At 44.2% G+C, this 27,511-nt stretch overlaps 2 protein-coding genes across 5 annotated transcripts in view; one reads left to right on the forward strand and one right to left on the reverse strand.

Moving 5' to 3' along the window:
* tshz2 (teashirt zinc finger homeobox 2) overlaps positions 1-22,451 on the reverse strand; it is a 100,780-nt gene extending 78,329 nt beyond the window's left edge. The window contains exons 1-3 of one of the 4 annotated variants that reach the window (XM_027288759.1): positions 22,238-22,451; positions 21,921-22,054; positions 19,317-19,381 (exon numbers count right to left, since the gene is read on the reverse strand). The gene's annotated coding sequence lies outside the window, so the exon portion shown is untranslated. Of the gene's footprint in view, positions 1-19,316; positions 19,382-21,920 lie in introns of all 4 variants that reach the window. The other 3 variants (XM_027288758.1, XM_027288761.1, XM_027288760.1) reach the window with 3 other exon arrangements.
* A 547-nt stretch (positions 22,452-22,998) lies between these two features.
* zfp64 (zinc finger protein 64 homolog (mouse)) lies at positions 22,999-27,101 on the forward strand. The gene is made up of 6 exons (XM_027288906.1): positions 22,999-23,280; positions 23,390-23,569; positions 24,828-24,974; positions 25,143-25,205; positions 25,310-25,561; positions 25,640-27,101. Exons 1-6 carry the CDS (start codon positions 23,259-23,261, stop codon positions 27,064-27,066), a joined length of 2,091 nt encoding a protein of 696 aa, XP_027144707.1. The 5' UTR covers positions 22,999-23,258; the 3' UTR covers positions 27,067-27,101.
* The last annotated feature ends 410 nt before the right edge of the window (positions 27,102-27,511 follow it).

Genomic DNA, 27,511 nt, shown 5'->3' on the forward strand with positions numbered 1-27,511 from the left:
GTGTAATCATCATCTCGCTGTCAACGATATATACCCCCCCCCCCAACACCCCCTTCCCTCCCGTCACCACTTAAAAAATGGCACATTGACCTGACACAGCAATGTGAGGAGAGAGGCAGCTATTCACTGCTCTGTTAGATATGATATAATGAGACGCCAGCGCTCTGAAAGACTGACAGAAGAAAAAACACCACCCAATTGTTCTCCAAACATTGTGGGGACGTCTAAATAAAAATGTCACATTTTGGCTCGCTATCATGCAAATTAATGGCATATCTGGCTGTAAAATAGACATTATGTGAAATCAAATCATCTCCCAAGACATAAAAACGCTCTGATCAAGTGTTCGTCCTCCCCTTTGAGAGCCTTCAACAGCTCGACTACCTCCTCAATTACTTTGGGTGTCAACAGACAGCTATCTGCAATGAGGGCATGTTTTCCCACATAATGACAACTGATAGCTGGTGTCAGACAGGTTATGCTTTTCAATTTGTGCCTGGCAATAATAACAATTACAGCTCATGCAAGTCCTCATTACATTACAGTATGAATTCATTTCGCCGCGCGCATATTTCCCAAAACACTCAACTCCACGCCCGTCATCTAAGACAGGCAGCAGGAGGGATGAAAACAAGATGGCAAACTTTGTTGTGGTCGACCTTCGGCTTTGAGAAGATTCAGTCGAAGCCCGACCAGACTGTGATTCAGTCGTGAAATCATTCTGGATTTCTGCTGTGGCCTCGGCAGTCTAATAGGTGCTGCTCTGTTCTGGCCAACAACCCGGAGAAAGTAATGGATTTGGGGGAAAACATGGCAAATCCAGGCTCCTCAGGCTGTTCAGTGATTCTCCAGTTAGTGGAGGAGATCTTATTGCTGTTTAACTAATTATGACAGAAGTCTTTATTTCAGCATCTCTGCAGCATGCCAACGATGGCAGTTTTATGCATGGGGAGATGAACAGCAAAATTTTCAGGCTCTTGGCAGCACAATTTAAAACAGGTGGTGTGGCATGGATTAATGGATTCGAGATGGGAGCGCTCCGAATCTACACACATACAAATATGTGCAATGTTTTTCACATAACATTCCAGATTATGTGCTACGCCATGTGTTTTAGAGTAAAAAGGTCCCTTGTGGGATTTTATCAGGCAAGTGTTCCAGAAGTGAGATCCCATTCATTTTCCTCCGCAAAAAGTCTCCGCAGTGAAGGGAACCTCGGTTCAGCCGCGGCGCGGGGTCGCAAATCAAAAATAAATAAATAAAAAAAGGTGCAAATTCAGCTCATCGACGTGAACTTTGTAGACTGGAAGAGGAAGCCGGATCAGCAGTTTGGGTTTTGTCAAAAGGCACAGCTACTTATGTGTTCTACTGCTCGAACAAATATGAAAGAATATTAATGTAAAATCGCCCATTAGTCAAGAATATAATGAAGAAACAGAAAGCTGCAAGAAGCTAAACTACTGTCTGACTAATTGATAGCACTCTCCAATAACCAGATCTAATTAATTCAGCATTTTTTATCTGTTAGGTTTTGAATTTTTGTTCAGTTTTGGATAAATGGAGCAAGTTAGGTTTTGAATTTTTGTTCAGTTTTGGATAAATGGAGCAACTTTGTGGCTGATTTCAACAAAAAAAAGCATTTCCCAGAAACTACCCTGAACCCATTCGTGACCGATGACATAACTCTGAAGCGCTGTTAAATTATCAAACAGGCTCCTGTGTTTAAAACCAGCGAGGTTAATGTTAAAGGTAAATTTTGAGATTTAGAATGTGATAAAGTACTTACAGCAGCTCCTTAAGCCACTCGTAAAAATGAAAATAAAAATGTTCAGAGGTCTAAAAAACATGCGTGCGTGTATAAATCGTATCAGATCCGCTGTATTCACGTCATAGGAGTGTTTCCTTAAGCACTACTTTCTCTTCTTACCTGGAAAGTAGCAGATTAAACGACGTCTAGCAAAGAGTGCCATACTTACATTATAAATTGATCTGTTGATCATTTTTTTCAATAAAGAAAACTCGTTTGGTTCATAACGTGTCATAAAATGGTAAAAAAATGTTAATCACTGTGTGAGGGGATGTCCTCAAATGTCTTGTTTTGTCCACAACACAAAGATTTAGATTTACTGCCATGAAAGAAACCAAAAAATATTCATATCTGAGAAGCTAAAATCCTTAAAAATGTCTCAAAACAGCTGGTAATTCATTAAATAGTTAAATAGTTAACAGCTCTAACAAAGTCCCTAAAAACAAGACTCATTCAGGTTGTACTATTTAGTCCTCGACACATATATGAAGTATTTCCATCTATCTACTTAATTTGGTGACTCTGGTCTCACTGTGGACCTGCAGAATAAATAAAACACCTCTGTGACTGGAGGATTCCAGCTATGTGGACTCCTGTGGCCTCCACCTCTTGGTCAGCCGTACGGGGAGCACTGCCAACTCTCCCCTTAATGGAGGAAAATATAATGCTCTAAACTGGCAGAGCAACTTTAAAAGTGGGTCATTATAGCAACAGTACATCCGTAAACAGTAAAAGATGGTTGAGTTGAGGGTCATTGCTTCTGTCACCGAGCTGCAGCCTCTCACTTTCTCTGCCTGGCATCCGGCCCTATAAGTCGCTGCCCTCAGTCTGGAGACTGGTTTGGCATATACAACAAAGACAGACATGTCTGGGCTCCATTTAGTGCTCCATGGTACAAGGCCCACCCACTCTGAAACGCTTGTTTTCATTCTATGGCATGAGCTCAAGCATTGTCCGTCTGGACAGGAGAGTGTTCTTCCAGGAGACGAACAAGGCCGCTCATCAAAATTTCTTTATTTCAAGTCTACACATTTCTTCCACTCGACCACCTGAAAACCTTCCCTTTCTAAAACCATCCCACGAGACGTTACATTTTTACAAGGGATGCCCGATCAAGTTTCTTTGCCTCCCTCTGATCCGAGTCCTTTAATATTGGGCACCAGCCAATAGTCCAATCCGAATCTGACACGTTGGAATAACAGCTGTAACCTACATCTGACGCCCCTTGTTTTTACACAAGCTCCATGAGTCACCAAACATTTCATCCACATGTGAATCAAAGTTAAACTGGGAGAATGCGACTCCTGAAATTGATGTTACGCAGTCAACTAGAGGTAAAACATATCAGTCTGTCGGAGTTGTTGGAACAAAAACACTCTGTGATTGTGCCGCGGGGTTGTGGATTACAGACACTACACAGGTTCGGCCTGTTATCAGGTTACTCTCGGAAAATTTACATTTATTAGTGACATTTGTCATTTTAACTGACAAGAGTGACACCGCCAGTCGTCGCCGGGTAAAAATGAGAAGCTTCTACCTGATTTGTTCTCTGCCAGTGAGAAGAAGTAACAGATTCATTACGATTAGGAGTTTAGAGAAGCCGTGTGTTTTACCAACCTGGGCGTTAGAAGTTGCACCAGTGTGCCCGAATCAATTTTCAGTTGTATATACGAGCAAAATATTCACACAGGATCTGTCATAACCGAGAGCATCGCTGTAACACCAGAAGGCTGCGGTGAACAAAACACGGCGGCAGCTTTATTTTAGACGATATCGATCCATTAAAATCTTTCAGGATGGGCCTGTAACGATCTTTAGCATCAGCGCGGATCATCGGCTGATCTGAGGCGGGCCAAACGACGCCTGGTTGCTCAAACAAGCCGACTGTCAAAGCGGCCACTCTGTTAATTATACATAACTTTAAGCCTTAATATAATATGAACAGGTGAGTTGTATATAAATTCACCCTCAGTACAGTTGTCATGAACGGGGAAATTAGCTACAGAGACCAAAACTGTTTTTTGTACCAGGCTGTAAACATGTTTATTTCTGCTGTCTAACATGGGGACTTATGGAGACTGACTCACTTCTGGAGCCAGCCTCAAGTGGACGTTTGAGGAACTGCAGCTTCATTTCTCAGTCACGGAGGTTTGCCACTTGGGCTGCACAGAATCCATCTGATAGTTGTTGAGATATTTCAGTCTGGACCAAAGTAGTGGACCTACAGTACCAATCAGAAGACTGTCGTTGCCATATGAAGTTGAGAAAGCCTGTGGTGGCCCTCTACTCGTCCCTGAAAGAGAGAGACGTGACTTTTTGTTGACCTCGCTGCTTCAACATGAACTGGTCGATGAACCTGGGGTGGTGTTGCTATACTCGCATTGCCACCCCTGCTATCCGCAGGCTGTACCATCCACAAGGCTGTGATGTGGTTCTGGTCCATCAGATTTTATGATCACTGTCAGAGCAGAGTGAGATTAAGAAAAAAGAGATAGAAGCTCTGTAACAAAGTGCTCCAACTCGCCTTTATTAATGGCACCGAAAAAGCCTAAAGGATTTGTTCTGAACATATATACATGGTACGACAGGAGGTCGGCGGGTGCAACAGGTCATCAACAGCACAGAAAAAATGTGCCCTTCTAATAATAAACATTTTTGGGGGCGATGATTCAGACTTTTCTGAATCCGGGCAGTAAATGCTGTAAGTGGTCAGCGTTGAGTCGTGTTTGGAGGATTTAACATATTCCTCCAACGTCTCTCCTAATTCTGGTTGACATCTTCCAGCGGAGGGATTGCATTGCACTGGCATCCGTCTGTGTCTGCTCCTTTTAAACACCATCCATGTGTGGCCAGAGCCGTGCTTGACAATGACACAGAGTGATGCCCCCTCAAAAAGCACAGAGAGAGAGGGAGAGAGAGGGGGGATCTGTGATGAATCACGTCCCATGGAGGGAAAAACGTGTTAAATAGTACTTGGACACTGCAGCATGATAATTTTCTATCACAGCAGCCTATAAGTATCTGACAAGCCCTATGCTGACTCGGCAGTCTGTTACAAAATGGCAGGCGTGCCCTTTATCTCGGTACATGTTTCACGGCAATTGGACAATCAGCCACTGCAGTGAAAATCCATAGTATTGATCGGCGTGTATCTTCTCTATAATTCTCCAGCAGGAAATCCCTGATGACAAATTATATCTGCACCAGTTTTTGATTGGTGCTTTGATGTAAGTGATCTCCAAGGGCAGACTGAGGAACTGGTTGAGGCTTTATTAACTGAGTCTAACGTGGCCTCTTCCTCGTCCTCGCGCGACGAAGCCCCCCGAAGCCAGACCTTCTGTCAGACGAGTCAGACCGCAGGCTGGGGGGCCAGTCAAAACTGCCTCTGCCACTCTGAATTTACAGCTGCACGCATGCAGGCCACCCAACATCATCATAGAGGGAAATGCAGGCGGGCTGTTCAGAGGTATTAAGCCGGCTGTGAAGGTGACTGTCTGCCTCCTCCTGTGTCTAGACTTAAAAGAACACACACACACACACACGCACATGGCAACACAAGCGTGACACAATAAATCGTGAAATCAGATATCATGCAACTTTTTTTTGCCTGTTTATTTCCAGATCAGGGTAAAGTCGTCGCCGTATTTCATTACAATTTACAACATGTGTCCATCCTGAGCTCGCCGCTTGCCTTTTATTGTGACTTTGTCAATCGTGCCGCAGTGTTAAGTTTCAATTTACAGTCAACGTAAGCGGGTCCTGCATGACCACGGCGAGGCTAGCCGCGTCGTCCAATCAAAAGGCGGCGGTGAGGCAAATTAAACGCGATATTGATTCTAAACAAACGCGCTTGATGTGTATAACGAGCCTTATCATTATGTACTACTGCTGCCCCCTTCCCTCTGTTGATAACCCTGACCACAATGCACTTCTTCAGCACACTGTGGCGTGCACACATCCAAGAGGCCTCCCTCTCCTTAATCCTGCCGGGGTACTTAACGGGCATCGAAATTGGCGCGGAACTTTTTTTTTTTCCGAAAATCCACTGTCATAAATCCGATGATTTTTGAAAGGAGAAGGGAGAGAGGGAGAGAAAGCCCTTTATTGGAGAGACGGGTGTGTGAGGGGGGTGGTGGTGGATAATGTTGGACATAATCCAGCCTCTGACAGAGGAGGAGGAGGAGGAGGAGGTGGAGAGGGGGGGAGCCAGCATCGTTTACAGAGAGGCATATGCTCCCCTCCCTTCGCACAGACATGAACTACAGCAAAGCAACCTTTTACCAGCCAGTCAGAGGAGGATAATCTTTCCCCCTCGCAGCACAATGCAGGAGATTACATGGAGAACATGTCAGTCTGCACTGGATTTGCTAGACACTAGATCTCTTGTCCCTATCGATTTGCAGGCTGCTCATTCATGTTTTCACACGGGTCTCACAGGCACCGGGGCCAAAAGCATATGGTTGGGGAAGCGAGCCATTCTTCTCATTCTGCTCCCTCACCCGCTTTTGTGTTTTTGTGGGTGCTTCAATTGGTGTGTGTGTGTGTGAGTGTGTGTGTGCACATACATGATCGCAGTGGTGTCAATGTAACACCTGCTCCCGGGAAATGGGTTTTGTAATCACAGGACAAGTTAACCTCGACACCACAGACTGCAGATGTTGTAATCCCTGGTGCTATTCTGTCGCTGTTGATTTGCTTCGGCGCGAGCACAATCATCGCCCTCATTTTAGGGGTTATAGTTTTCCCTAAAGCTTTGCATTATTAATCAATTATTACATCGCGCGGCCCCTAACACAAATAACAGAAGCTGCGATAGTTTACACACACTGCTGGACCCAGGTGGTTAGGACTTTCTCTATCATAAACAGGGTGCTTTCTTTTGTGTGTGTGGGGTTTTTTTTTTTTTTATCGTAATGCATCACGGCAATTTAACCGGTGGAAACAAAGCTCTATTGTTAAGTAAAGCAGCTCAAGGAAGCGTAGCTCCTTGGTTTATTGAACACATGTGTGCCGACACACCTACGCCACTCTGACAAGTTTGCAAACCGTCCTCTGACACGGCGAGCTGCTTGTTCCGCAATGAAGCTATTAGTTATCAAAGTGGGAAAAGACTGAAATGTGAACATGAAGTCTTCACTTGAGAGATTTTTTGGTTTACGTGATGAAAACAACGATATGCCAAAGCGATAAACTTCCAGGAAACTTTACTCCAGAGAAGTTTTTCCAACACAAAGTAAATTGGCAGAGAAAAGTCTTCTCGGTCCTGAATGACAAAAGGCCTCCATATTTTATGCAACTTTGAAGAGGGCAGATTAAGGGCCCACAGCGGTAGACTTTGACAGAAGAGTCCAGTGGACTCACAGTGCCCATTTTAAGGAGCAGAAAACGAGAAGTCCTCACTCATGCGTTTCTTTAGTGATCAATATGCTAACTCGGGGAATGCTAAAATCGAGGCGGATGCTTGACAAAGATGGATAGATTTGCACCGTCCGTGAAATGTCACTGATTCAGTGGAGGATGTCACCTCAGGATCGCTCGGCTGTGTGATAAGCCTGACACATCAGCTTGGGGTGGAAAGTGGCGTGGCGCCACTCTCTCTCTCTCTCTCTCACTCTCTCTCTCTCCGCCACTGCCGCCGCCACCGCCGCTCTCTCTTTTCCTGTCAGAGCAGACGGATGACAACGACCACCACTGCTGCAGGTCCGGTGGGACCCAGGTAAAAATGAACACAATTAAAAAATGGATGAGTTGCAATCTGTGGAGAAAAGTCAATGTGTGAGGTTTCGGGTGGTTAGCGACTGAGTGGTCGCAGAAAAATAAAAATCATTAATTTCAAGTGAGGGCTTGTCAATCTAGATTTGATAGAAACACTCTGAGCTGCAGAAAGTTTCCCTGATATTTTTAGGTCAGTCTCTTATCTAAGCATTGTGTTTATTTGCAAAAAGATATTAAATCCCAGCTTGTTAAATCGCCACATGCGACGTGACATACTCAGACTGACATACATCATTTTCGTTTTCAGCAGATCAGACGCTCCTCACTCGGGATTTCACTGATAATGGGATTCTCCATAGATAATGTAATAGCCATAGGGAACGAAGCCATAAAGATGGCAATAAAGGTTTTAATTTTACCGTCTTCTCCCAGAATCTGACCCTTTGTGATGCCCATATTTCCTTATGCCTCGGAGGCAGGCGCTCTGAGACTTCCCCTTCTCTCTGTTTGTTCAAGATCAAAAGGTCTGTCCGACAACAAGACGCCGTGACAGGCTGCTTTGGCATATGTTGGGGCCCCCGTCTATTGGACCATGGGGAAGGTGAGAGCTTAGTGTTTTTTCCTCATCACTCTGTCAGAGAGTCTCGTCTCCGGAGACTTTTGGCCGGTTTGTGTGGTCAAAACAAGAGAGTCGCACGAGGGGCCGGCAAACAGCAATCACAACACTGCTACTTTAGACTGACCCGCAGCCTGACCCACTGTCAAATAACCCCACCTTCCGCTCCTGACGCTCCCCTTTCGGGCTGATTTTTGACTGATTGGGTTTGTTGTTCTTCAAATCCTACAGTCATCCTCCTCTTTTCGCTTCTCGGCGGGCGGATATCATATCTCATATTGTATCCCAAAGACTTTGATTGTAATCCTGTTGCTTTCTGACAGGGGGGAAAAACAGCAGAAAATGACAGAAGACAAAGCACCATCCACCCACAGGATCCCGGGTAACTAATAGCCCAGGTCAAAATCTGTCCTTTTATTTATAATCCTCAACAGCATGAAATATGAAGGGGTAGATTGAGATGCATAACTTCAGCCCCTTTTTTTGAAGCAGGAAGCCCTCAGACACCAAAAATGATGAAATGCTTTGGCTGAGAGGTAAACTATTAATAGACTCCTCCACCTGAAACTGTCACTGTGATCCCTGCTCTACAGCCCCGCATCCACACCAGGAGCACCTTTCAGGGACCTGTGAAGGGCTGCTGAGAAGGACTATCACATATGCTGAGGTGCACACGGCGCCTCCTGTACAGAAGGCGCGCTTTACCCGGAGACCAATATGTTTCATAATTGATAGAAGCGTGCATGTGTCAGTGACGTCGGTGACGTGTGGATATTTTATATACACGCAGCTGATTCGAGCTGCTGTTACAAAAGCTTCAAGTGTCGTTGAGTCAAACAGAGGATGATAGTAAAAACAGGCACGCCTGCATTTTTCATGGCCAACTAATTAGCCATTTCCCCTAAGAAGCACAATAAGAGCTCTTGTGTGTGTCACCGCCGTCTGCTGCGCGTAATGAATAAAAACGCCTCATTTTAAATATTTTGGGGACAACTTTCGGGATGTAAATCAGCCAGCAGTAAAGTTATGTCAGAGGAAAAGTCACTGCCGGTAGCAACCACATTCCACAAATGATCATTTATTACCCCACACTATTTTTAAGGGGGAAAATGGCAGCCTCCCTTTGTCAAATCTAACAAGGGAATAGCTTTCAGGTGCTTATACCACTATAACTCATCTCTGTGACCTTTTGAGCAGGAATTAGGGCACTTTCATCCTTGCTCAGGTGCTTGTTGGAGTCCATTAGCATTTTTAAAAAGTGCTACAGAGTCTAAAGAAAAACAGGGAATCTTTCATTAATAGAACTAGTGAACTTTAGCATGTTGGGTAAATTATGAAAAATGACCTGATGAGGGATCGTTACAGCATTGCTGCAGACTTTACTTTAAAGCACCACCTAACGACAAACAAGTTGAGTTATGCAGCTTTATTTTATATATATATATATATATATATATATATTTTATTGTTTTGCACCGCAGCCAAAAATCCATGACAACCTCAAGCACACGCACCAATCGTGAGTTCATATTTCAAACGTCGCTCCTTTGTCATTACTCTCAGACTCAACGTGCTCCTCCTTCAGGGAAATTACATAGCCAACCTGCCTAATCCCAGTCGTGGCGAGCGCTCTTCCACGCCAGCAGACCAAATTAAACATCTGACTGAGATTGCCGACGGAGAGACGGGACGCACACGCGCGTCTCGTAACCCGTTTTTTTTTTCTTCTTTTTTTTTGAAGCTCCTAAATAATTCATAGAGATAAAAACAAAACACAACAAATACCTTGAGACGCGTGCAACCCCCGGTAAGTTAATCCCACAAAATGAAATAGAACTTTATCTTGCGGCTCAAATTGAAGCAATACCGTGATATTAAAGTGTGAAAGAGAACACAAACACTGCAACAAATTACAAAATGCCAGAGGGACCAACAACAGTATTACAGAGGACGGCCAAATACCATTTCATTTTAGAGTGTGGGACATGCAGTTTAATACTATCGTTATTGTCAATAAATTGGAACATGCAAGCTAGTTGGACTCATCACCGCCAGTGTCATATCATCAAATCATGAGCTAGATGTATGATCAGCTCGGGTAATTCGTATTTGTGCGCGGTCAGAAATATCATGCAAGGCCAGCAGGATTGGTCGTTCTAATAAAGAAGTTTTGTTCCAGTCATTAAAGGCCCTCCAGATTCTTAAAGTGCCAGATTGTGTCGAGATGTCATACCTTGTGCTGTCTGCTGCTCGTTTCGTATTACCACTTTCCCTGTGATCAAAAGCATTAATCTAAAAAAAGGAGATATCTGAGTGCAAATATCATCTTTATATGGCCATTACTTATTAATCTTTATGTTCATTCCGGGGCCACTAAGTCATGTCACCTAGATGTCCTCTGAAAGCAAATGGCCCCGACACGGTATATTGAATTACACGTTCCCCTATTTACTGGAAAAGCAGGTCTTGGAGATAACAGGTAAGGTGATATTTACTGTAGCCTGCAGCAGTGTGATGTGCCCTGCCAAATCACAGCTCAGGTGGGCTCAAAGAGCTCCACCGCGTTGGGAAGAAGACTAAGCAGAAGATGAACGATGCGAAAAAAAAAAAAAGACTGATTCGCGCAATTGTACCTAAAGATCGGCGACTATGTTGACGGTTTAAGCGCTCCTTTAACGGAGCAGAGCAGCTTTCTGTTGTTTTCCAGTTTAGCCACGGTGACAAACACTGCTTATGTTCTTTTAATTCTGTTAGACAAACCACTGCGGCTGCTGTTGAAAGGTTACTTTTCCCAGGAAGGAAGCTGCTGAAGCAGCAAATGCAGCAAACAAAGCAGCCCAGAAAAGATTTGGTGAAGCCGACACAAACTGAAATGCAGATAAAGTCCTGTGAATGCAAATAATAATAATAATAATAATGAGGAGATAAAGGGTAATGTGACAACAGCTTCTCACTTTAGCGAATGGTCACATTAGGAGTCGAGGAAGCCGATTTTTGGACAAAGCTCAACCTTATTATTTGTTTAAAATGAATCATCAGGATAGTTAAGAGTCAAGAGGTGACTCCAGATGTGATTAGAGACTAAATAATTGATCGATTAATCAATTAGTTGAGCCCCAGTTAATTGAAAAGCGACTCGTAGATTCATTTTTGGACTTTTTATAAGCAAAAATATGGATTCGGCTGTGAGATTTCTTTATTCCATGTGACAGTAAATTTAATATTTGTGGGTTTTTGACTGTTGGACATCCTGTGGACCAACTGTTTAATCTGTCAGTCAAAGAAATACAACACAGATTGAGGAATAATGAAAATAATGATTAGTTACAGATGTTTGGGAAGCTTTGCTGTAGACGGCAGCACAGTGGAAACATTTTTTTTTGGGGCGGTGGGGGGGTGGTTTAGGGTTAGACAACTTAAAGTCTCCGGTTGCTGGTGGCTGTCAGATTTTGGTCACGATAAAAACAAATTAGCTGAAAATTCACATTTGACTAAAGAAGAAATACTAGTTCTCTGATTTCACGCATGGACGACATCATTTACATTTTAAGACAGCTTGTTCATTAAAAAAAAAAAAAAAAGAAAATCATCAGTGCTTTCATGAGCTGGTTTTTACTGTACTTTAAATGACTATTCATCAATATGCAAAGCAGCAAATGAAAATTTATCTTTTCAGTTGGCTTTTTCTGGGTAATATACACAATTTCTGACACAATGACCTCTGTTGCATCAATTAATTACTTTGCGGTAATGTGTGACTGTTGAACATTTAGAGGCGGCGTACCGACGTCGATGGCTTTATGGTTAATAAAATATTTTGATCGTCATATATAGGACTTGGGCAAACAGGTGCAGATGAAACAACTGGAACACATGGCGGAAGCCAGAAGCTCAGCACACCTGTTCCCTTTTCCTGCTAAGCAGCCTCGCTGTGGATCGTCTCTGGAGCACAAAATAACTTCCACATCTCCTCTTGCACACAACCCCGGCACACATTTCTCCAATTCTAATAGCGCGGAGATGGAGAACAGACATTTGTCCCTTTTAGGGCCAATAGCAATGGTGATAAATGAAAGCAGGACTCTTTCTCTATGCTGCTGGAAGATCTTAATGCGTTTTCCTCTGGTCTGTGTAGACAGAGCACTCCACAGGGAGGGAGGGGAGGATAAGTAACTATAGGAGGTGGTAATGGTGTTGGTATCGGCTGGTGTTGTTTGCCCTAGCTGTATTGAAGCGATGGTCCCTGAGGAGCCTGGCACAGGGAGCTGGGTTTGTCAACCTTGTCTGAGGGACTTAATATGAAAACAACACTAATGAGAACCATTTCCATTGCTCTGTTTATTTTCAGAGATGCATTGAGCGGGGCATACACACGGCTCAGTGATCGCACGTTGCATTGCATTCATTATGGGGCCCTGGATGGTCTACTGATACATTACACACAAACACACTTATAATTGCATTTTTTTTTTTTTTTTTATATTGTTCAGTGCTACTTTTAATGCCGCACTGAAGCAAAATGGGCTCCATGTGACCAAATGCGATCATAAGGTTATGCATGCTGGTTGGCGTCTTTTAGAAATCCGTACTTAAAAGCTAAAAAATAAAAAATTTTGACATATTTAATAAGGACCGGAGCCAAAACACTACATCTAAAAGCTATACTGTGGATTCTATAGGATCTGGAGGGGTATTCTCTTCATCAATAAATGACAAGCTTCAGCAGACAAGTACCATTTCCTCAAGCAAAATGAATCCTCCCCGCGTCCATCTATTCACTCACAGACGTGCCATTTTGAAGATCTCTCTAAAGTGACATTACTCTAGAGATTGAAACCACTATTTCATTGAGCAGAAAATTGCTATTGAATTTGGAACTGAATAATTGGAAGCTATGTTCCAAAGCAACCCGCAAAGAAGAAAGAAGAAAGAAAGAAAGAAAAAAGAAGGTAGAGTTATGTTTTACTGTCACTACACTCAAACCAATGGCATTCTGAAGCTGAGCGGCACAAATGGCGCGGGCGTATTGTAGGACAGGACATTGCTCTCCTTTGTATATGAGCCATATCAAGCGAGGAGAGTTGGTAGGCAATTTGGGAAAGGATGCAATTCACTTTGATTTGATAGAAAGCCATGAATGGAATATATATATAAAAAAAGAAAAGAAAAGATACAAGCGTTCAGCTGTGTAGTTACATTCGCTGTATTCGTCGACGCGTCGGACTACATATCAATCCCTAAAAATATCGGCTACGATCTGCGAGATCTGAGCTCGTCGGGTATGTTTGAGCGGAGAAACGCCGTGAGTACAGACGTAAATTTATGTGCGTCTAAATCAAAATGAGACCTCCTGATGAGGCGACGACGTTACAGACGTCTCCACAATATTCTCGTTTGCAAACGCAGGAAAAGGAATAAGTGCTTTATCTGCTGTGTTTCTTGTGTTGTGGGTTGGTGGCACTCCCCCCTCTTTCCATCCACCCACCCACCTACCTAACACCCCCATCCCTCTCTCCTCTCTCTCCCTCCCTGCCCCTCCCTTCATCCGGTGATCGTTTTGTGAACCCGTTAGCCTGTCATTGGTTTAGAGACTCCAAATGACCCTGTGTTTCTGCAGAAGACTCATTCATCCCCTCTCCCTCTCCCTCTCCCTCCCCAGGCCACTGGCAATACTGATGACCACCAGAAAGACACACACACACACACACACACTTGTGCATGCGCACAGACGGACACACACATACTTCTTACATTAGCGCATGCACGCACACACACACACACACACACCGGCTGGCTGGCTGCTGCGGTTTGCTGGTGTAATGTGCTTTGTTGTGTGAAGGTATCAATCAGAGGGGAGCAGATTATTAGAGTGTCTGAAAGAGATCAAACAATGTTGCCGTCTGCACCCACACATGGCTGATTTACAGGCAGGCTGATAAAGTACTGCAGCTCTCTGTCAGGGGCTACATGACGGCTCGCCGCGCTCTTAGGATAAATTATTGCAGAGGCCCGCGGTAATGTCTCTCCACCTAGCAACCAGCCGCCCCAGCCGCTGCCAGGGGAGCCCTGCCTCGTCTGCCATAATGGCACTGTGTCCGGGGTCAGCAGTTACTGTATCATAGCAGGGTGGGAGGGACACACACACACACACATATATATACACACACGCATGCTCGGATGCATGCGCGTGCACGCTTGGCGCGCCGCTTCTCGTTTGTCTCTGCACCTGCCGTTGGAGGCGATGCCAAAAGACACTCAGGGATGACTACGGGAGGACGGAGTGGACACGGGGGAGGCGCTGATGTCTCGCTACAATTTTGCAGGAGAGCAACATTTTTTTTGAAAAACTAAGGTTCCCCAAACAAGACGGCGCTCAGAGGGAAGGAGGTGCCATTATCAAAAGATAAGGCTTGGCAAAAACGTTCCAGAAATCCATCTGTAACACTGAGTCTGATATCGCTCGTGTGATTGGCCGAGAGGCGCATTCTTTCACACTAAGCTGTCTCTAAGTGTCCTCGTGTCAGGCCTCCACACAAAAAAAGAAAAACCCACCTCCCTGATTGATACGAGCCTAATAGGGACATTTTTATATATCAGTGTTTTTATGACAAAACACAGCGTCTACTTGATCCACCATCCAAAACAAGGCTTCACATTCTGAGCCGCGCTTCAGCGCACAGCGACAGTCGCAGGCAGATAGATATATAGACAGATAGGCAGAAATCAAAACGAATAAGTCACCAGCAGAAGTGGATTTCACTTACAGGATGACGCATGACTATTTCATATCCCGCTGACTTCCTGCCCTTTTATTTACTCAAGATGGCTTCTAGTTTTCCTTCTGTACACTGAGCAAGGTCAAAGAAAGTAGAAATCAGCCAAGAAATTGGCAGAAGAAGGAGAAGAAGACACAGGGCTGAGTAGAGGAACTATACTGAGATGCTAAAAGATAGATGCTGTCGATTGAGTGTTATGAATATTTTACCGAGGCTTTCTCCATTAGAGCTTTTCAACAGCATCTTTCTATATAAAAAAAAAAGAGGGAATGTGATAAATAAAAAACAAAAACGACTAAAAAATAGATTCTTCTTCTTGAACCGAGGTGGTCAGGAGTTCACAAACTGGCTTTGGCAAGTCGTCTGCCATTTTCAGCAGTGACTGGGGTGATCGCCTTCCCCTCCTCCTCCTCCTCTCCCCCCCCGTGTTATCTCGCTCAAAGCAGTGCCATCCCTCTATTGTAATAATGCCGCTTCCCAGCAGCCCTTGGAATGACCTTTCTTTAATTAACTGCATCTTGATGAGCAGATCTACATAGAATGTGAAGGTTAATTAATGAAGTATCACTGCTTAGTCTTAAAACCATCACCTAGCGGATGACAGCCAGCCCACCACTCTCAATTTTACCCCCCGATCTCATTAGCGATGGTAGGCCAACGGACAGCTCGGCTCTGGCCAGTGCATCTCAAGTAAATTGTATCAAAGACAGGCCGCTTGATATCCTTCATATGGCTACGTAGGACCATATTCTGACTCTACACTTTGAATAATATATGAGAAATGCTCACAAACACACACACACACACACACATATTCTTGCATCACATAATGTGTTCGTGTTTTTTCTCTGAGGTATGAATGTAGTCAGCAACCCCATAAATAATTCAAATGAAGGTAAAATAATATTTCAATTAAGATCCATGTAATCTGTTTCCTGCAAACAAATACATGATGGATGGTGATGGATAATTCTTGTATTATTGCACAGTTTCATCTTGATAAGCCTTCGGTTTCCGCGTGATTTCATTTCAGGGCGCGTTTCGGCGTCGCTTATCATCGCAATTTGGAAAGAAGATCCACATTAGCGAACGTCGCGCTACTACTAAAAGTGTCTTCTGGTGGCAGCTTAAGCTGGTGAAAGACGGGGGGGGGACGGCGGTGATCCAGGGTCTACGGTTACAGCGCCTTTCCCAAACCTGGCAGTGCTCACGCAGCCTTTTCTTGTCTTTTTCGTCTATCTATAATCTATCACGGGAGGATGAGAGGATGAGGCGAGCCATCACCTCAGCATGCACAGCACTTAGAGCACAAACACTAGGTGGACATGTGACACCATCCATCACCATGGATGCTGGTTTTCGTTGCTGTTGATTGCAAGGTTTTCCCTCCTGGGTATCGCAGGCCAGGCGAGCCACCTGGGCTCATTTACCTTCCCACCTGGCCCCGGACATCGGAAAATTAAACCGAAAGAACCTGAGATTGCTGCCCCTGTCTGGGCTTCCTGGCTCCTTTTTCGTTCTGAATGAAAGTCTGAGAGGAAAGGATATCATTTTAAATATTCTGTCATTATCCTGCCAGCTTGTACGCACAGTACGCAGCCTCGCTGACACCCGATGACTTCTGTGGCATACACAGACGTGGACGTAGATCTCCATCACTAATCACTGTTTGCCTCCGTCTCTCAGCTCTAAGAAATAATGACTGAGGCTCCACGAGTAACCTTGCTTTAGCTCTAGGAGTCAAAGCATTAATGCATGGCTTGACTTGCTGGTGGCACAAAACAACTTCCAGAAGACAGCGGAGGTTGACAAGCGTTGTTTATCCCTTTTTTATCCAACATCCATAGCATGGAGAATAAAATATGACACACACCACAGCCATCTGGATACAGCTAACCCACGAGTCGGTATTATTTGTGTCTATTAGTGCTACAAAGTTATTGATTCTTATCATTTAGCGCTACAACCTTTTGACAGCAGACACGACGACGTACGTAAAAGCTGACATGGCTGACTCGGTGACAAGCTAACAAAGAGTGATACCCCCCCCCACCCCGCTGCTGTCTCTCAATGCTGTCTGTGTATTTATAGAGTAGAATAAAATAGAACTTTCTCTTCTACTGCCATATCTATCTATACCTTATTTGTATCCAGAATGACAATGATTCCCCCGAGCCTCATTTATGGATCAAGTCGTGAAGAAAGACAGAGTGAAATTCCATTTTGTTTCTCATATATTGTTAAGATTTCGCCGGGGTAAACTCGACCCCTAATTGGTGTAGCTTTTTGCTACCACTGATACGGTGTCACGCCGTCACTGATGACTGTCAGGTAAACTTTTCCGCACAGAAGTATTTCTCCGTTGAAGCGTCTATCTGATTTCCCTTTCAGCACCTCGAATGACACCCCACTAAAAGCTGGCACAATACGCTTCCCGCACACAACGCTGTCACCAAAGACAACTTGGCGAGAAGCGAGTGTTTTTGAGAGTTTGAAACAAAATAGCTGGTGCAGCATTTCCCCATTTCCGTCTGAAATCCTTGACACCAGAGGATTTACAGTGAAGTGAAGTGAGGTGGGTGCTGTATGGAACGAGCTGTGGGGGCTGAGTTAGCTGGGGCGGGCGGGCGGGCGGGTGGGCGAGGATGGCGGGGGTGTGTGGGTGGGTGGGTGTCGTGTGTGTGTGTGTGTGTGTGTGTGTGCGTGCGGGGGTGGGGGGTCCACGCTACACTCATGCTGACAGGGATCCTCCCTGTAGCGCGTGCTTTTTTTTCCATTAGTTCCTTACTCACTCTCTTGCCCTCCAGACCCGCAGAGTGAGGAAGATTTAAGTGGCCAGTCAAGTGAAATCCCCAAGGTTTGGCAGGTGTGAGGTCTGGCTTCATTATCTACAGACACCTCTGTCCAATTATGAGCCTTTCTCCCTCTGTGACGATGATGATGCCGTGTGTGTGTGTGTGTGAGTGTGTGTGTGTGTGCGTGCGTCTGTAGGTGTGTGCGGCGCATGAATAAGCCTCATTGTTATCTGTCTAACTATCAAGATTCCCTCCTCCATCACGACATCATTGACAATTTTCACGCGAAAAAAAAAAAAAAGAAGAAGAGAATCACGCGTGCGCACACACACACACACACATTCACACATCTTTTGTTTAGATTTAGCTCTGTCGAAACCTAAAAAAAAATATTCAGCGCATCAGGGCTTCACTTCTCTGCTCTGTTCTACTTTAGCGTACAAAGCAACACCTGAAACCTACTTGGAAATAATGTTAATGGTCAGTTCCCGGCAAAAAAAAAAACATAATTAGCGCATGCGACGAAAAGCGAAAAGGAAAAGGGAGAGGCGCAATAAATTACACGCAGAACCGTCCTGTGATCAAAAGTCTGACTGCTTTTGATACATCTACATGGCTTCTCCATTTTGCTGACCCACTGGTTCCAAAATGTCAGCTACTACAAACTGGAGCACTGCCTTTGGAGGCTGCTTCAAACAAGCACAGGGTCTCTTTCTCTAGCCTGATTTTGGACACCCCCTGCTGACTCTACAGCAAAATACAAGGCCACACGAGTAGGCTGTGTTTCTTTTTCCCCAAACGTGGACTTTATAGGTTTTTATAGAGGTGTGCTTTTAATTTGGAGACAGGAAAAGCTCATTTCACCTCCTCTAGACGACACGTACTGGTTTATAAGCCACGTTTGATTCATTAAGTGTCTAAACTTCATTTTTAACAATATCAAAAATAATTGCAATTTTGTCTTTATTTATACCCCAGCATGTTTCTCAGAGCTGAACACTCTCCTCTGTGGCTGTGGCCTGCTATTGTCTATGAAGCCACATGTACCCTTCTAGTCTCTGGTTAGCCTGCACTCATCTGCAGCCCCTATCATCTGCATCAGTTGGCAGATACAAAGAGCATAGCGCTGTTTTGCGTGCGAGCATGTGTGCGCGCCACTGCTGCACTTGCTCGCGCCTCTGTGTGTGTGTGCGTGTGTTCATGTGCTTGTGTGCACTGTCTTTTTATATGATAAAGTGGGAGAGTGTTGGAGGCATCTGATGGTTCCCAGACTTTGGCTCTGTTTTATCTGATGCTGAGATGGCAGCTGTTGACCAAAGGAATTCATACATGTGTGTATAATTTGTCTTATGGCTCAAAACAAACACAGGACTCGGGACATCTTTTACCCATTCGATTTGACATGACACAAACAGAAAGTCTCTATGTGTGTGTGTGTTTGGGTTCTGAGCTGCTTGATTATAATTTCAGGGATGTCTATAAATAGTACGGACCACATATCTGAGCACATTACACAGTATTCTCTCAGAGCGGCGTGTATAACAAACTATCGGCGTACTTGAACCGATGTGGGCTGAAAGTGTGTTGCGGCAAAGCTTTGAACTCACCCTTTTTTATTTGCCTCCGCTTAATGATAATAATCTCAGGACTGGCAGCGGCGAATGAGCCTCCCCTGAATCGCAAAAAAAAAGAGAAGAAGACATGAATTAATAATGAGCAAAATTACTCAAACTCTGCACACCACGACCTGCCGCAGCACGGTGAGCGGCGGGCCCTAAGGTGACAGAGCTAGATAAATATTTTATTTCTAAATATGATTTTTTTTTGGGGGGGTGGGGGCGTCCCGAGCTTGCTTGTCTGACAATCCTGCACGGGGGTTATTGCAGCACATGGCTAAAGCATTAAGGCTAAAAGGAAAAGGGTCTCTGTCTGGACAGAAGCGAGACTCAGAGATCAGGTTTGTGTGTGTGTGTGTGTGTAAGCAGCCAAGGCTTCTGAAGGCTCGTGGCTTTCGCCGGCGAACTGAGTCCACGGTGTTCTTTGGGTGCCCTCAGGTGGAAGCCTGGTATAATTGCTGTTGACAACCTACAAGTCATTGTGCAATTAAAGCATCTGCCGCTCCTGTGTGGCAGCGGGCTGTGATGCCTTGTGACAGCTCGTAGCCATTAAGCAACTGTAAGCAGCTGGCGTGCCTCGGTGGGGGAAAATAATGTGACAGAGGCACTCCCCCCTATTGTTGCCCTTGTCTCATTGGGGAAAAGAGGGACATTACATCACTCACTGAATTCTCGGGCATCTCGATGAATGGGGAAGGGGGCACGTCCACAAATTAGAACTGGCACAGCTGGACGTCCAAATGATATTTTGTTTCTGAGCACAACAAATGAACAGGAGTTGTCTTAAAGGGAACACATGAGGAAATCGTCGGCAGGATGCGGTGTGCTGAAAATCAGAGCTTATACGATCGGCGAGTTGATCGATAAGTCGATCGACAGCAACGATTATGAGTACTGATTGATGATTTAAGTCATTTTGCCAAGCAAACGCGGCAAAACTTTAGTGGTTCCGGCTGTTTAGATGTGAAGATTTGTGTCTTTTCTTTGTTTTCAGTGACAGTGAGCTGAATATTTTCAGGCTGTGGACTTTTAGTCGTACAATACAAAGTGTTTGAATGAATGAGGGCAGGCGTTTTACGCTATTTTCTGATATTTTAGAGAACAGTTTCATCTTTTTATATGGCAAAAACAATGGTTAGTTGAACTGAACTTAGATATTTGTAATGATACCTTCTTGTCGGTGCAACATGCATCAGTTTTTCTTCTGTAATCTGACACAAACATGGTCAATCACTTTTTGAAGTTGTTGCACATTATTTAAGTGTAAATTTGATCTTTTATATACCTTTAATATATATATTTTTTGTTCTTAATAGATGGTTACTTGTTTACATATGTTGTTTCTGTTTGTTTGTATACTGGAGTATTGTAACAAAATAATTTAAATTTCCCCCGGGATTATTAAAGTATTTTTGATTCTGATCTCTGAGTCATTTGTCTGTGTTTCTTTTAACTGTTTTGAGTTTGGGAGGGATTTGTGTGCATTTGATTTGCTAATATATATATGCCGATCGACAGAAAGTGAATTGGCAACAATTATGATTATGGATTAATCTTTTTTTTAAAGCAAACGTGGCAAAACTTTTAGTGTTTCCAGCTGTTCAAATGTTCAGATTTCTGTCTTTTCTTTGTTTTCAGTGACAGTAAACTAAATCTCTTTGAGGATTGTGGACTTTAAGTTAAATAACGCAATAGTATCTGAAGACGTCAATGTACATTTCTGGAGTGCAGGCGTTTTTACGCTTATTTTCTGATATTCAAGAGACCAAATGCATCTTCACAGACTCCTGGAGTCTTACTGAGAATCTATCTGTAATGATTCACCTTCCCCTCGCTTGGTGCAACTCATACAAACGAGACCTGATGATGAAGTGAAGAATTTTTGAAGCTGCGCGTATGAAAAGATTTACAATTCTTTTGATTGTAAGTCTGGATCAAAGTGAAGAGCATACTGGCCTGTCCTCCAAAACGCTTCAGGGTGGATGACATAAGTCTTTTCTTTAATTACGCCCCATCTCTTGAGTCATTCGTCTGTCACACGTGAATGTGCGCTCTTTGATGATACATTTAAGTTTGTGGAGGATTTGTGTGCGTATGATTTGCACGGCTTTCGGTCAGATTTAATTAATTATTTATTAAGTTATGTCTGTGTTTTCCTCATCTTCTTCTTCTGGACCGCCCCTAAGTACAAAAAAAAAAAACAGTACTCTGCTTCTAATATGACATAAACTGACAGGATCCAATTCAAAGACAGCAGTAATCAACTAGTCATATTCATATGGGCAGGGCATGAAAGGCAGTGTGTGTGCAGTGTGTGTGCATGTGTGTGTGCATGTGTGTGTGCAGTGTGTGTGTGTGTGTGTGCATGCATGCCTGTGTATGTGTGTGCATGCATGTGTGTGTGCAGTGTGTGTGTGCATGTGTGTGTGCAGTGTGTGTGTGTGTGTGTGCATGCCTGTGTATGTGTGTGCATGCATGTGTGTGTGCAGTGTGTGTGCAGTGTGTGCATGCATGTGTGTGTGCAGTGTGTGTGTGTGTGTGTGTGTGTGCAGTGTGTGTGTGTGCATGCCTGTGTGTGTGTGTGTGTGTGCACACCTCCTGTCTGTCTGCAGGATTTGCTGTTTCAGCAGGGAAGGAATCAGTCCTGTGCCTTTGCCATGCAAGGGGAAAGTCAGCGTAAGGAAATTCCTGAGCTTCACAGTGGCAATCAGGCAGTTAAGGACCTGCCACTGAAAATGGAGCTGTGTGTCAGTCACTTTCATGGCTTATTCACACCAGCACAACTGCTCTGGCTTATAAAAAAAAGAAAAAGAAGAAAGAAAGAAAGAGGCATTCTCATTCACTCACCTCAACCACCCAGTAAATTACCTGTACTTGAAAGATGGTGTATATTTAAACACCTGAAAGCTTACCTGACTCTCTCATGCGCGGGAAAATACTCTTTTTAAAAGGTCGTTGAAGGTGCCACAGAGATGTGTTAATGTTGTAAACAGTTGACGGTGGACTTTTTAGACCAATATATGTTATATATTTCTTATTTTATTCGACACACACTTTCTGTTTTTAGCTTTAGTTTCAGTTTACACAATAAAAGTCTTCCACGACGACAGGTGGCGGTAACGTTAGAAAAACGACAAAAAAAACAAAAAAATACTTTAGTTTTCTGGAGATAATAATATTAAATATATATAATAAGTGTTGCTGATTATGTTAAATCTTAATATAAATGGTATCTGTTTGTTTTTTATCTGTTTATTTTTAAATAAATAAATAAGATTTTCAAAACAAAAGTGGCCAACGGTTATAATGCTGCGTTCAGGGAACCCGTAAATATCCACTCTCACTCGTTTTTCAAGACGAGTGAAGAATTAGTTCGTGTTTTATTTTTATTTATTTTTTATTTGAATTTAAAAACAGTCGAGTTTAAGCTAGTAAAGAATTGGCTAGAATATAGAGTAAAAAAAAAACACAGGTTTATAGTTATTTTTTTATTAAAATGACAAATATTCGTACTTATAACGCTTGACAATTTAAAGCAAAAAATCAAGCAGGCATATATATATACATATACATCCTGGCAACAATAATCACTCCAAAATAAAGCACTTTTATCGTGTTATTTACACGCTCAAACTTGACAGTTTAGATTCTCCCGATTGTTTTTAAAAGCAACACGTGACGTCACCGGGACGAACGAAACGGCGTGCATGCTTATGCACCGCTGCCGCAAAGCCCACGTAGCGTGTCGTAAAAAAAACAAAACCTACAAAAAACACCATCCTGTTTTGAAGTTAACGGCCATAACCGTTAAAAACCGCCGGTAACGGTCACATTTAACGGCTTCAAGCATGTAAACAATCGAGCTGGCTGCATCTGAGGCTCCGAGGTTGCCCTGGAGATGAGTTGATCTGCAGCAAAAACAAAAGCTCGGAGATGGCAACATACAACCCAGAAGGTAAGAAGGGAAACTCTGCAAACATCTGAGTCATGCAATGTTGTCGGTTGCATGCATGTGCATCGTGCAGCTTCCTGTTAAAGTCATTGGTTGCTGTGTGTTGCTGCAGGACATTCTGTCGTGGTGGAGGTGAGCCCAGACATTCACATCTGCGGCTTCTGCAAGCAGCAGTACAACAACTTTGAAGTCTTCCTGGCTCATAAGCAAAATGGATGCTCCTTACCGAGCTCCAACACATCAGCCACCAACAACACCACCACTGCTGCTGCTGCAACAGCTGCTCTCACAGGTAAAAGAAATACTGTGTTTCTGCAGAAATGTGATGATGCTGCACAGAGAGACACAAGAAGTCTGTCCTACCTGTGAGCATCAGCCTGTACAACTCCTCCCTCAAAATATCACACACTCCAAGTCAAGTCCAGCAGCTATCGAACTGGCTTGTGCAATTTTCTCATGCATGCATGCTGCACTTTAACAATCAGTGTCTATTCTCTGTACAGTCTCTCAAACACTAAATTCTTCATAAGGTTTTTGTTACGACCCGGCTCGTTTGGTGAGCGGTAACATAAGTTAGGGATAAGAAATGAAATGGAAGATGACAACTGGTTCAGGTGAGGCAAAAAGGGAACACAGTGGCGTACAGGTGCTGTTTAAAAGAACAAATAAGTAATAACAAAAAGAGAACTCTAATCGTCTAACGAGAAATAAAAACCTCACTATCTAACCTGTTGAAAACCAAGAAAACACATCAATAACAGCAGCCCTGACTAGTGACTCTAACAAAACAATACTCTCAGTGTAATCAGTGTAATAATAATACTAATTATACATTTTATTTGAAAGCGCTTTTCAGGGTACTCAAAGACACCTTACAGAGAAGAACATTAAATCATCAAAACAATCTAAGACAGTGCACTAAAAACACATTAGACATTAAACAATAAAAGCAATTTTAAAAAGGTGTTTGGTTTTTGTTAGAGATTTGAAGGTGGGCAGGTCAGTACAGTGTAAACGTAACTAAACCTGGCCCAGTCCCAATAATGTTTGTCCACCAACCTCCAACCACCTGAACTGCAGACCCACAGTCTATTTAAACTGCAGCTGGGGTTGATTGAGGACTCCGGTTGGTCGAACCACAGCCACACCAACACAGACGACAGGATTCAGCACTCTGGCGGTCTTGGGGACCAATCCTCAGCAGGGGATCACACAGCTGGTTTTACCTAGAAAACTCAATAAATATTAACCAGCGGCCAGTTTTAGATTTACATAGTACACTGTTACTTGGTTTGTTTATTTTACTGTTACTAGTTTTATTTAACTGTTATTTATACCTGTGTATACAGTGTTAAAATAGGATATCATATAGGTGTATATTGTTAAAGTTTTGTTTTCTTGCCATCACTCACTATTTCACTTACCGTACTGGGAGCTGCGGTAATAAAAACAGTTTCCCTGCAGGGATTAATAAAGTATTTCTAATTCTGATTCTGATGTGGATGCAAATCCTTTTTTTTTGTGTGTGTGTGTGTCCCACTCTGCTTCAGATTCCAGCACCGAGTTTGTTTTCGAGGAAACCTACCAGACCTGCGTGATGAGAGGTGTGAAAAAGATCCTGACCAAAGCACAGAAAACACCTTCCAAAAAATTAAAACCTGCTCTGACTTCAAAGAGACACAGCTGCTGTTTCTCAGGTCAGTGCCTCTGTATGCCGCCGTTTATGACTGGCCACCAAGCGAGCAACACTTCCTGCCCCTTTTTTATTTATTTATTTATTTAGGACTCTTTCAGATTAACTTTCCACGAGCTCACGAGGCTACACACACCTTGTTAAAAAAGCCCGATCTCTGTTGATCTTGCAGGTTGCACTTTTAAGACACAGTATGGCCAAAAAGACATGGAGCGACATCTCAAAACTCACACCGGTACGTCAACGCCTTCCACATGTGGTTCTCTCTGTGTTTTTTTCTTTAAGCACTTTCCAATCAGACACGACTGACACAAGTCGTTTTATTTTATTTTTTTCCAGGTGAGAAGCCGTTCGAGTGCGAGCTGTGCCACAAGCGCTTCAGTCGACGGGACAAGCTCAACATGCACAGCCGCTCGCACACGGGCGAGAAACCGCACAAGTGTAAACACTGTCCCTACGCGGCGGCGGACAGCAGCAGTCTGAAGAAGCACCTGCGCATCCACTACGACGAACGGCCTTTTAAATGCCAGATATGTCCTTACGCCAGCCGCAACTCGAGCCAGCTCACCGTGCACCTCCGCTCGCACACCGGTAGGTGGTGTGAAGTCCTGGATTGCTGTTGCTAAGCTGTGTTTTGTGGGCTTATTTTGTGCTTGTCATTTGTTTAAGGGGATGCACCTTTCCAGTGCCAACAGTGCGATGCAAAGTTCAAAATCAACTCCGACCTGAAGAGGCACATCCGGATTCACTCCGGCGAGAAGCCTTACAAGTGTGACTTTTGTGAATACCGCTGCGCCATGAAGGGCAACCTGAAATCTCACATTCAGATCAAACACGGCACTGAGAACTCCTTCCACTGCGTGCACTGCGATTTCCAGTGCGCCAACAAGACCGCCCTGCGGCAACACTCGCGAGAGCACCAACCGACTCAGCCCATCCAGTGTTCCAAGTGCACTTACTCCTGCTCCAGCAAGGGGGCGCTCAAAGTCCACGAGAGGATCCACTCGGAGGAGAGGCCTTTCAAATGCGACTTCTGCAACTTCGCCTCCAAGCAGCGCAGCAACCTCGTCATCCACAAAAAGAAGTGCCACTCGGATAAGCCCGAAAAGGGCAGCGGTGGGAAAGGTGGCAGAGGCGGAGGGAAGAGCGGAGGGAGTGACTCTCCGAAGCCCGTCGGCTCCAGATATCGGGCCAAGCTGGATGCAGCTCGAGCTTTCTGCTGTGACTCGTGCGATGCCTGCTTCGTGAGGGAGGACTCGTTGCGTAGCCACAAGAAGCAACACAGAGACGCCCAGAATGTGCTGCAGCTCCAGCTCTCCACCCCAGTCGATGCCGTCAACTTGGTTCCCGTCACGACGTCACAGAGCGGCGCCCAGCTTGAAGTTCCCATCCCGTCTGACTCGATGGCTCCTTACAGCAGTGCACAGCTCAAAATCATCGTATCTCACCCTCTGGGCCAGGAGAACCCCTTAATTCCAGCTAGTGTGGATAGTCAGAAGACCAACATGGTCCTGCTAAGCCCAGAAAGTCAGGACATGGTAGTCAACTCCATGATCCAACAGGTCAACCTGCTAGCGCCTATGCAACCCCTCGTGTCGTCCCAGACTGCAGAAGCCACCCTCGAACCCCAGACGGTCCTGCTGACACAGCTCAGCCCCGACGACGCCAACAACCCGCTCCACCAGGCCCTGCTGCAGACCGCCATAACCGCTCAGGACTCCGGCAGCGGCACGCAGACTTTCATCACCACCTGCTCTGAGCTGGAGGGCCTCAACGCCTTGATCCAGGAGGGCGGCACCGAGGTCACGGTCGTGACGGAAGGCAACACCGCCATGGTCGCCGCAGCAGCTCCACCGGACATGGTGTGCGGCCCGTCGGAGGACATGTCCTCCAAGCCGGTCACGGTGGAGGAGAGTGCCTTAGCCTGCGACGAAAGCGCGTTACTGGTGCCAAACATCAGCCTGGGCAGCCAGAATGTGGTCATCCACGGCGTCCCACTGATAGTGTCCACTCAGCCACAGCAGACTGAAATAGAGCAGCTCTCCCCTCACACACTCTATGCAGATTCACACACGCTGGAAGGAATCCCACAATGAGTGAAGGGTGTGTTTTTCTAAAACAAAACAAAAAAGACTTTAACTGCATCATAAGCTATTTCATTGCCAGTAAGAACTTGTAGGTGTAACGGTTACGTACGTGCAGGCCATTAACAGTAACAGCTTTCGTTTCCAGCAATTTAATCATTAACCACTGAGGTAACAATACTGTTGACTTTGGAGACACATTTGTTTTCAGTTTTATGATTTTTAGAATAATTAATTGTCGTCATAGCACAATAGAATGTCGTCATCATGTTTACTTTAACTTTTGAATGTGAAAGTTAATCATTTGGACATAATTTTCATCATCATTGTCTATTTTTGGGCATCAAATTCAAATAAACCTTATATTAAATAAATGAATTGAAGTGATTGTTTAATTAAAATAAGGTTTATTTTCAGGCAAAGTCTGAAACAAACGGACAACTTGAAACTGAACGAA

The sequence above is a fragment of the Larimichthys crocea genome, chromosome XV (assembly GCF_000972845.2).
Source record: "Larimichthys crocea isolate SSNF chromosome XV, L_crocea_2.0, whole genome shotgun sequence".
Taxonomy (NCBI): domain Eukaryota; kingdom Metazoa; phylum Chordata; class Actinopteri; family Sciaenidae; genus Larimichthys; species Larimichthys crocea.

Excerpts from the sequence above, each read along its gene's own strand:
- zfp64 (XM_027288906.1), top strand. The coding sequence starts at position 23,259 with ATGGCAACATACAACCCAGAAG. Across the intron at positions 23,281-23,389 it reads GGCAACATACAACCCAGAAG|GACATTCTGTCGTGGTGGAG; the intron begins GTAAGAAGGGAA and ends GTGTTGCTGCAG. Across the intron at positions 24,975-25,142 it reads ACACAGCTGCTGTTTCTCAG|GTTGCACTTTTAAGACACAG; the intron begins GTCAGTGCCTCT and ends TTGATCTTGCAG.